Source organism: Athene cunicularia (assembly GCF_003259725.1).
Source record: "Athene cunicularia isolate RWA chromosome 26 unlocalized genomic scaffold, athCun1 chr26_part1, whole genome shotgun sequence".
Taxonomy (NCBI): domain Eukaryota; kingdom Metazoa; phylum Chordata; class Aves; order Strigiformes; family Strigidae; genus Athene; species Athene cunicularia.
This window is the reverse complement of record NW_020799136.1, coordinates 487957-497439: the sequence shown is the minus strand read 5'-3', so window position 1 is coordinate 497439 and position 9483 is coordinate 487957. Positions and strand designations below refer to the sequence as shown.

The following is a 9483-nucleotide window of genomic DNA, read 5'->3' as shown; positions in this document are numbered from 1 at the left end:
AAAAAAAAAAAAAGATAAAAAAACCTATTTAAAATATATATATTTTTTCTGCTTTTATTAAAAGCAAATTTATTTAAAATAAAATATAAAGAGACTGTAAGTTTTAAGAGATGACGCATTTATTTCCCTGTCCCTGAGCGCAGCGGCGGGGCGGCCGGGGCGGGCTCCCCAGCTCGTGTAACCGGGGCAGAACCCCCCCTTACACCGGCTGCGGGGACACTGCCGGGGACTTGCCGGGGGCCGCGGGTGGCCCACGCAGAGGCTGTGCTGCCCGGCAGGGAGCCAAGGGGACACGCAGACCCACGGGCAGCAATTCCTCCCGTCTCTGGGGACCGGAGGGGACAAGGAGCATCCGGGCGAGCAGCAGCTCGTGGTGAGGTGGCCGGGTCTGAGCCTTCCCCAAGGTGTGAGCACAGCCTGGTGCACTGGGACCCCACATCTGCCCTATTGTGGAACCCAGTGGTCGTTATTTTCTTTTTTTTTTTTTTTTTTAAATAAAATAAAAGCAACCTTAATTCTTAATTTTATTTTGGTTATTATTTTTCATAACACTTCATATACCAGTGACTTGTAACCAAGAAAGGATTTGCATCGGGAGGAAATCTATTTATGCACTGGGGAGGGTGGGAAGGGAGGCATTTGTTTTCTGGGGTTTTTGCTAGTGTTAGAGAAATAAAAGTATCTAAGAAACAGCCAGGTGTCAGTGTCTTTTGTCTAGAGCTGACCTCAGATAACAATTTTAATATCAGACTGAAGAGACGGATGAAAGGCTACAGCATCTCGACTGGCCAGGAAGGGGCTCACCTTGCCCAGAGCTCACCTGGTAGCACCTTCTCCTCCCTCTCCCTGTTTTGGGAGGTTTGTTTTCCCAGTAAAGTTTATTTTAGCTGTCGCTGATCAATAGCCAGCTCTCGTGGAGGAATAAACCCCACATTTATACCCGGCAAGTTTATGTAAAACCAAGGAATAAGAGCGGCTGGTTTGTAAATGTGTGGAGTCCCCTGGGGGACTTTCTTGAGGGATGTGGGTGCAGAGGACCCTACGGGGTGGCTCGGGGGTGGCATGTGGCATGTAGGGACCTTTCTCTGGCCAAGCCATCGTCCCTGCAAACCCTGAGGACCAAGGCTGGGGCATAGCAGGTGCCAGAGCTCCTCTCTTTCACAGGGCAGCCAGGATGCACCGGTGACAATGCTGCAGGGAGCTGCGCGTGCTCACCGCGCCCCAGGAACCACTCAGACACCCCAAGGGACACCACAGCCGTGTGCATTCCGCTGTTTTGGGGACCGCTCCCAGCCGTCCCTTCCCTGGAAGGACATGCAGGCAGGGCAGGACCAGGCAGGGACCAACGGCCGCCTCTGTATGTCCCCCTGCAGCGATGCCTGGCCACCGTATCCCCTTGAAGGAGGTGCTGCTGGCGCGGGGCAGGCGCTGCCGGGCTGTTAATGATTTGCAGGGTGACGTGGGGACTAAAGGCCTTTCCAAGGGTCACTGCCGCCGAGGCACGTGGAAGGGCAGCCGCCCTCGCCCTGCCCCACCGCCAGCAAGATGGTGTCTCTGACCGACTTCCAGCGTAAGCAGGCGAGCGTGGGGTGGCCGCGTCCCATCCCGGTGGCGATGCCCATCCCCGTGGGACCAGGGTGCACCGTGGGGATGCTCCACAGCACCGAGTCAGGGCTGGAGGCTGTTGACTGGGGTGGGCAGGGCAGGGAGAAGGTGCAACGGCAAGTCCAGTCCTGGGGTGGGGGGATGTGGTGGGAGCACTGGTGGGATGAGAACTGGGTTTGCCCTCACCCTCTGCCCCAGGTCTGAATCGGGAGCAGAAACTGGGGAGGTGCCTGGCTCAGCCTAAAAGCATCACCAGCCTCTCCCACCGGCTGCCAGCACCAACACCCTTCTTGTCACTGCTCAGAAAAATGCTGGAGATGACCTCATTTATTTTTTCTCTGTGGTTTGTTCTTTATCTGGCAGCCCAGAGGAGTTTCTGGGATACCCAACAGTCTCTCCAAGGCTTGGGCAGGTGGAAAGGCTGTTTCTAAGCTTTGGAGACAAATCCCCAGCTCATTTCTAGGAAGGAATGGATCAGGGAGGCACTAAGGAGAGCAACTGCAGCCCGAGGTGGGACCTGAGCTGTATCCCCGAGCCCTCATCTCAGTCCTCTTCCCATCCTCTGCAGGGATCGGTGTGGGACTGGTCGGCTTTGGCCTCTTCTTCATCCTTTTTGGGATGCTCTTGTACTTTGACTCAGTGCTTCTGGCCTTCGGTAATGTGAGTACAGTGGGGACGGTGCTCCCCACAGCAGGTGCTCATACCCAGGATGGAGCAAAGAGTCCATCAGGGCAGGACTTCTCTGACCTGATCTCCTTCATCCTCCCAGATCCTCTTCCTCTCCGGCTTGGTCTTCATCATCGGCTTCAGGAGGACCTTCACCTTCTTCTTCCAGCGGCCAAAGCTGAAGGGCACCAGCTTCTTCATGGGAGGGGTCCTTATTGTCCTCATGCGGTGGCCACTCCTGGGCATGCTGCTGGAGGCTTATGGCTTCTTCACCCTCTTCAGGTCCTTCCCCCAGCACCCAGCTCCCCGCCGTGACATGAGTGCTCCGGGCTGAAGAGGAGCTGGGCGAGCTTCGTGCCCTGCAGCCCCGGGCAGATCCCCCACTACTCCCATCCCAGCAAAATCCTGGCACGTGGCTTAACACAGACTTTTGTTTTGCTACAGGAGTTTTTTCCCAGTGGCTTTTGGGTTTTTGGGCTCGCTGACAAACATCCCTGTGCTGAGCAAGGTGAGCAGGGTGCTGGGCACGGTTCACAGGGGCTGGTGTGACCATTGGGGTTTGCAGTCCTTGGATTTATCCATCCTGACCACCGTGGTAGGGAAGGTGACCAGTAGGGATGCACTGGAGGATTTTCATGCTAATCAGGATCTGTCCCCGTTGCAGCTCTTGCAGAAGATGGGAGAGAGCAGCTCCATGGTGTGACCTGAGAGACGGGCCACGTCACCAGAGATGGGACAGCACAAATGAGTCCCAGGCCCGGCTCTCCCGTGGCAGGCTGCCACCTCTCTCAGCCCCAGGACCCCCAGTGCCAGCCAGAGCCACCGCCGTGGCAGGGACGGTGCCTCACTGCCCCACAGGGCTCCTGCAAGCAGCTCCTGAGCGAGGCTCTGGGGACCAAACGCTGTGCCAGACAGGCTTCTGGAACTATTAATGTTATTTTATTATTTTTGTCTTCTCCTGTTGACAGATTTAATTAAAAAGTGTGTTAGGAGACCTAACGCAGACTGTGCTCCTTTCTTGTGGCTCGGGGCTTGCTCTAGCTTTGGCATCTCTTAGTGCCACCAAGAGGCATCATGGCCATGGCTGGAGGTAGAACAGGGACATCCCAGTGGCCGTGGCTGGAGGTGGCACAAGGATCTTCCCATGGCTGTGGCTGGAGGTGGCACGGGGACCTTGTGGTGACCATGGCTAGAGGTGGCACAGGGACCTTCCCATGGCCATGGCTAGAGGTGGTGCGGGGACCTTCTGGTCACCATGGCTAGAGGTGGCACGGGGACCTTCCCATGGCCATGGCTAGAGGTGGCACGGGGACCCTCCCATGGCCGTGGCCCTCGGCTGCCCTGGCCACGAGCCCCAGCCATCTCGGGCAGCCCTGGCTCGCAGGCAGCGGCCATGGCACTGACTTCCCACACGTCCCGCGGGGATGTGGGCTGCGGAGAGCAGAGCCCGGGGAGCCGCGGGAGAGGGCAGGGGAGGTTAGAAAAACACCCATTAAACCACATTAACATTTCATGACCTGATCAGAGGAGAGTAAATTACCCCGTTCAAATTCAGCAACCATGAAAAAGCAAATGACATCTGGGGTTATTAATTAATTGAGAGATGCTGGAGCAAATCCACAGAGTTACAGTGCCGGTATCTCTGGGCATTATGGGCCGGGACTCGCATTTCCCATAGACCCCCCCCGCTTCCCGGGGCATGAGGCCAGGATGGAGCAGAGCTGGACCCGCTGGCTGGTGGGATGGAACTGGTGGGAGCCACGGCAATGGTGGGCACTGGGGCAGGGGAACATCTCCAGCACCTGGTGCCCACCCCAAGGCCAACACGGGTGCTGAGGAGGGGACTGGCTGCCTACCCATGACCCAGACATCTGTCCTGCTCTGGGGGAGCCTGCTGAGATCCACAGCTTACACCCCAGAGAGGGATCTGGCCCCAGCCACCAGCATTCAAAGCACCTTTGCATCTGCTGCCCGTCCTTGCAGCCCCACCACCCCTCTGGGAGGCCGACGGGCAGCTCCTGCTTTCCAGCCTGTTTCTGTAGGGACAGAAAGGGGCTGTTCTGGCCGGGTGCTGGGGGCCCCATCCTGTCACATCACTCACCATGTCCCCTCTGCGTCCTCTCTGGATGATTTGGCCCCAAGAACCATTCAGGCCCGGGTTTATCTGGTGCTTTTAAACCCTGGTTGAAGCAGGACCTGTGCTGCCACGTGCTCTGGGGGACGAGCATCCCCCCCCCATTCGAGGTCTCCCTGACCTTCAAGGCAGGCAGGAACCTGAGGACGGCGCAGAGCTCTCCTAGCTTAACGTCAGATGATTTTAAAGGAGCTATTTTATTCGGGCTGCAGAAACTCCTCTCCCCAGGAGCGCAGCCAGCACTGCCGGAGAACTGGTTGGATAACTCAGCGGGTCTGTGCGATCAGAAGACACAAACTAAATGGATGCCAGCCAGGTTTCTGTGAGCACTTGGGAAGCTGGGTGCAAGCAGGAGCTTAATTAAACCGAGGCAATCACATCAAAGCTGGTCCCTGTGCAGATACCCTTCTTAACTTGCAAGAATTAATTAATGACTTTGAGTTAAACCTGTTCCCTCTTGATTGAGGCACAGCCTGATGGAGCTGGTGGCTGTGCCTGTGGGCTCTTAGCAGGTGCTGCACCGGTGCCCAGGTTTGCAGGGGGGGGTTGCATCAGGTGAAAGCAGACTGAGGACTGCTCTGACTGCTCAGCTGAGGTGGGGTAACTCATTTGGGCACCCCAAGCCCAGCCCCAGCAGCCCAGCTGAGCCCTGGCTTACAAAGGACGAGCTCCCCGGCAGATATAAATCAGGGCAGCCCCCATGAAGCTGGGTATGGCTGTATTTTGTCCCTCAGAGGTTTGGCTCAGGGGAAGCTGCTCCCTTAGTGCTGGTTTTGAGGGGGGTGCTTTTAGTTTGAGCACAGATTGCAGCTCTTGAGAAGGGGGGCAAAAAAAAAGAGCTCGCAGCTTCCTGGCACCAGCTTGGCTGTGGGCAGGAGGAAGGTACAGGTGGGGCCAGCTCTGCTGGTATCGGGGCCAGCTTTGATGCTGAAGCGGAGGAGTTTGGAACAGAGAGCTGAGCAGCTATTTGTGGAGGAGGGATAGGAGAGGAAGCTCAGGCTTGGACATTGTGCAGGTTAGTGAGGGCTGTAGCCTCCCTAATGCCCATCTGTGATGCCTGCCTTTTGCCTCACTCCAGCTGAACACTTGGCAGATCAACTTTTCCTGGTCAAGCTTCATCTTTAGGGCTTCACCAGAAGAAAGAGGAACAGTCTTAGGCACACCGTGAGCAGGATAAGGTGATTCCCACTGTTTAATGCCCCCATCCCTGTGGCAGTGAGCGGGGTGTGTGCCCAGGGTGCTGTAAGGTGGGAAAATCAAGGCAGGCTGGAGCATCATCCCTGGGTGACAGTGAGGGAGGCTTCATAAAGTGACCCAGGGAATGACTGTGAGCTGCCTCTGGGATGGAGCAGGCAGCAGCCAGCCAGGGCTGCTCTCCCTCCGCCTGCCTTTCTGAAGCGTATTGCAGGGGAATGTTTTCCCTCTGGTTCACTCAATTGCTATTTCAATGTGCCCTGCCAGAGCAGCTTTGGTTTTAAACAAACACTTTGGGTGAAGCCCTGGCTCTGCTGACGTCAACGGCCGAATTCCCCCGGTGTTGGTGCCATCCAAAGCCTCCTCTAAGTCCTTCCCAAAAGTTGCTTTTAGGCTTGAGCTTTTTTTTTTTTTTTGTCTTCTGGAACAAGGCTCCTCACAAGCCTGATGTGTTTTTACTAGCAACGAACTCATGGATTAGTAGAGTGTGTAAAATGTGTGGGAAGGATGGAAGCGCATCTACCTTTTTTTTACTGTTTTAAAAGATCCCTCAAGAAATAAGGCTGTTCAGTAAAACTTCCTAATGATTCAATTTAGAGAGGGAAGTACTTAATATTTCATATTTTATTTTAAGAACCATGCTTGTTCGGCCCAATAGTAGAGGAGAATGCATTTTTCTTGCAGGAAAGGATTTGTTTCTCTCTCTGGAAAGCATTTTCCTTGAATTCACTCTTAGATCAATCATCTGACTCCTTGAAAGCAGGCAGGGAAATCATGTAAGAGCATTCCCCTGCTATTTCCAGATGAGCTGCTCTTTATGGGCTAGGTAGCTGTAGGAAACCCCAGCCCTTTGCAGCAAACTGCAGCAGGTTTTCCCCGGCAGCACGCACGCGGAGCAGGGTGACGGCAGCCTCACCTGATGGCCTGTTACCTTCAGTCGCTGCAAATTCAGGTTAAGTGATGCCCTGGTTAGAACTGCCTGATGCTTCCAGGATGCGTGGGAATTGTTAAGCATCCTTCCTGAAGGGCTCGGGGATAAAATCAGCGTGGTCCCGGCCGTCCTCCCTGTGCTGCCCTCGCCACAGCTCCTGCTCCAGCCCTTCGAGCCAGCGAGGTGATGCTCGTACCCTTCCCCTGGCTCCTACAACCCTGCGCACAAACACACCCATTGCAGGTTATTTCAAGCCCCGTGTCGGGTCTTTCCAGCGCTGCTCCCATGCACCAGCTGCTCATCCCTGCTCGCTGCCGCTGGAAGTGGCTGGAAAATGCCTTGCGGGGATTTTCCTTGCACGGGGGAAGGTGCCCGGTGCCGAGGGGCATCCTCAAGCCCTGGTGCTGCCAGCGAGGCAGGTCAGTCTCAGGGCTAGCACAGGCCGCTGCCTTCAGTTCTCTAATGGACTGGGGTGAGTGGTTTTTTGCCTTGATTTCCCACCAGAAGGGCTGTGGTGCCAAGCCCTTGGCGGGAAGGGCTTGTCTTCCTTGGGCACTGGAGTGGGCTGGTGCTGCCTTTTCCCCAGCACCCGCAGCCTCCCTGCTGTTCCCAGCATCATCCCGCTCCGGCTGCCCCACGGGAGGCGAGTGCCTCTGTCCCTGCTAGGGGAAAGCCCTGCCCAGAGCATCTAAAGCCCCTCGGGGCTCCTGCAGACGTGCCTCCCCTCGGCCCTGGGTCGAAGGGGAGCTGGAAACGCTGGAGCCCCATGGCCCCACGTCCTGGGACCACCTTCCCCCAGCTGACGTGGCCCCTTTCCTTTGAAGTCACGCTGCAGCCCTTCGGGGAACGGGGTTCAGCAGAGCCCGTGGGATGCCCGGGAAGCGGATTTATGTCCGGTGGCTCCCTGCCAGACCCTCTCTCGCTGGGCTGCTGCCTCCTGACCTCTGTGCCTCGCTGCAACCTGCCCGGGGCACGAGGCTCCCCTGAGTGACGCAGCGCTGGGGCCCGGCGTGGGAAAAGACGTCAGGGCTGGGGGGCGCGGGGCTACGAGCCGCGGGGCAGAGCCTCCCGGGGTCAGCCTTCCCCTGGCCCCCACCCTGCAGACAAAATCCCCCGGGGAAAGGAGCCTTCAAGGCCCCAGTTTTGGGGGGAAGGTGTCTGTAGCTTTTGGGGTGTCCCCGTCACCCCCCCCCAGCACTGCTGTCCCCTAGACAAGGGTGATGGCAGTGCCCTAAACCAATCCCATCCGCAACAGGAGCACACTGGCACGGTCGCAGAGCTGGGGGTTTCGAGGCAGGGGCAAGTTTGTCACCAGGTTTCTTCCAAGAACGTTTTTATTGCCTTTGAGGTCATTTCCCACCGAGGTTCCCCGAGCTCAAGCACTGGGCTCGGAGCCACAGGGCCTGATCTGGCACCCACCACCCTGGGCTGGGGGAAACACAGCTGGGTGTGCGCTGGGGACCAGTGGTGCACCTTGTCTGGAGGAGTCCTCTGGGCCTTTTGAGCAACGTCTCCCTTCTCGGGTGTTTTCTGGGACACCTTCTGGGTGTCTTTTGGGCACCCAGAGCTGCACTGGGCTCCTCTGCACCCTGCGTGTACAGGGCAGAGAACAGACTGTTCCTCCTGGCCAGGCTGTGGGCGCTCATACCTTGGTCTTATGTCATATGCCACAACTGTGATGAGTTTGGCCGTTCTCTGCATTAAGACTCTGTTCCCTCAGCAGTGTAATGGAGCCTGGGGGTGGGGGAAATCCCCCCTCCCTGTGCTTGGAGCAGCCCCCAGAAGGGCAGTGGGTTTGCAGTTGGGATCTGCGTGGCCTGAGGGACTGTGACTGAGCACCCTTTGCTCTTCCCACCCCCGGGCCTTTGGGGGAAGCCCCATTCCTCTGCGGTGTGGAGCTTGGGCCAGCCTGTCCTTTAGACTGGAGCCACCACCACCTGCATCCCCATCACTTGCCAGCTCTCCTGGCTGACACCAGCAGGCGTTTGGCCCATGCCCTGCACACGCCGTGCTGGCGGTGGCGGGGTGCTGACACGTAACCACGTTATTAACCGCGAGTAGTGTGGGTTTGCAGCTCCCCTTGCCAGCCACTGTCATCATCTGTGCCCACGGGGCTCTCCTGGCCATGCCACCCTCTGCAAGGACTGTCCCGGTCACCATCCAGCTACCTGCCTGCAGTGCTGCCTGCAGCATCCCCAGCCCTCCCCCGGCCAGCGGGGAGGAGAAACCCCCACGGATGCAGAAACCCAGGCTATAAAAGCATCCTCCCCTCTGGGACACAAGGAAGCTGCTGGCAAAGGAGGCGGCTGCCCTGGGAGAGCGCGATGCCGGCGGGACACAGCGGGAGGGTGCAGCACTATCTGGTGGTCTTGGCCGTGACCTGGGGTGCCAACTTCTTCCCCTCGCCAGCCCAGGCTTTGCAGAGGTAGCAGGCGTGCGGGTTGCAGGTGGCCCACGTTGTGGGTCTTGCTGTCTCCCCTTTGGGGTTTTTTTTTGGGTGCTTGGGCTGGTGCTGAGGACCGAAGGACTCTCCTCCTGCTGCAGCCGTGCTGGGAAACCCCCTTCCTCCTGCTTTTCTGTTCTGTGCTACCATACCTGCTCTTCCTTGCTCCTCTTCCTCGCTCCCCTTGAGCACCGCGTGGCTTGGCAGCGCCCCTGTCTCCCAAATAACCGAGGAGCCCACGACGAAGCGTTTCATTCGCAAACGAGCTGAGCGTGGGGTCCGTAGGTGCCTCCTACAGCAGCCAGCCCCTCCGTGGGGTCCTTGTCGCGGGTGGGCCCTGATGTACATCCCTCCCCCCCACACCCGGGGCTGGTGTGGGGCTGGCAGTGGCCGTGGGACCCACCGGCACCCGGCTGGCAGCCCCACGGCGTGGGGTGCTGCGGGGAGCTGCTGCCATCTAGAGCCACCAAAAGGCAGGAGTGCTGGGGGGGTGGCAGGAACCTGCCGGGG

At 57.8% G+C, this 9483-nt stretch overlaps 2 protein-coding genes across 2 annotated transcripts in view; both read left to right on the top strand.

Moving 5' to 3' along the window:
• The first annotated feature begins 1545 nt into the window (after positions 1-1545).
• GOLT1A (golgi transport 1A) lies at positions 1546-3082 on the top strand. Its single transcript, XM_026864097.1, has 5 exons — positions 1546-1570; positions 2174-2265; positions 2375-2553; positions 2716-2779; positions 2936-3082. The coding sequence occupies exons 1-5, from the start codon at positions 1546-1548 to the stop codon at positions 2972-2974; spliced, it is 399 nt and encodes a 132-aa protein (XP_026719898.1). The 3' UTR covers positions 2975-3082.
• A 5772-nt stretch (positions 3083-8854) lies between these two features.
• REN (renin) overlaps positions 8855-9483 on the top strand; it is a 1939-nt gene continuing 1310 nt past the window's right edge. The window contains exon 1 of the mRNA XM_026864096.1: positions 8855-8955. Within this exon, the coding sequence (XP_026719897.1) occupies positions 8855-8955 (101 nt within the window). The remainder of the gene's footprint in view (positions 8956-9483) is intronic.

What these genes read in the sequence shown, in the direction of transcription:
- GOLT1A (XM_026864097.1), top strand. Translation starts at nt 1,546, where the DNA reads ATGGTGTCTCTGACCGACTTCCAGC. An exon ending in GTCTCTGACCGACTTCCAGC is followed by an intron (nt 1,571 to 2,173) that starts GTAAGCAGGCGA and finishes CATCCTCTGCAG; the next exon opens with GGATCGGTGTGGGACTGGTC. An exon ending in TGCTTCTGGCCTTCGGTAAT is followed by an intron (nt 2,266 to 2,374) that starts GTGAGTACAGTG and finishes TCATCCTCCCAG; the next exon opens with ATCCTCTTCCTCTCCGGCTT.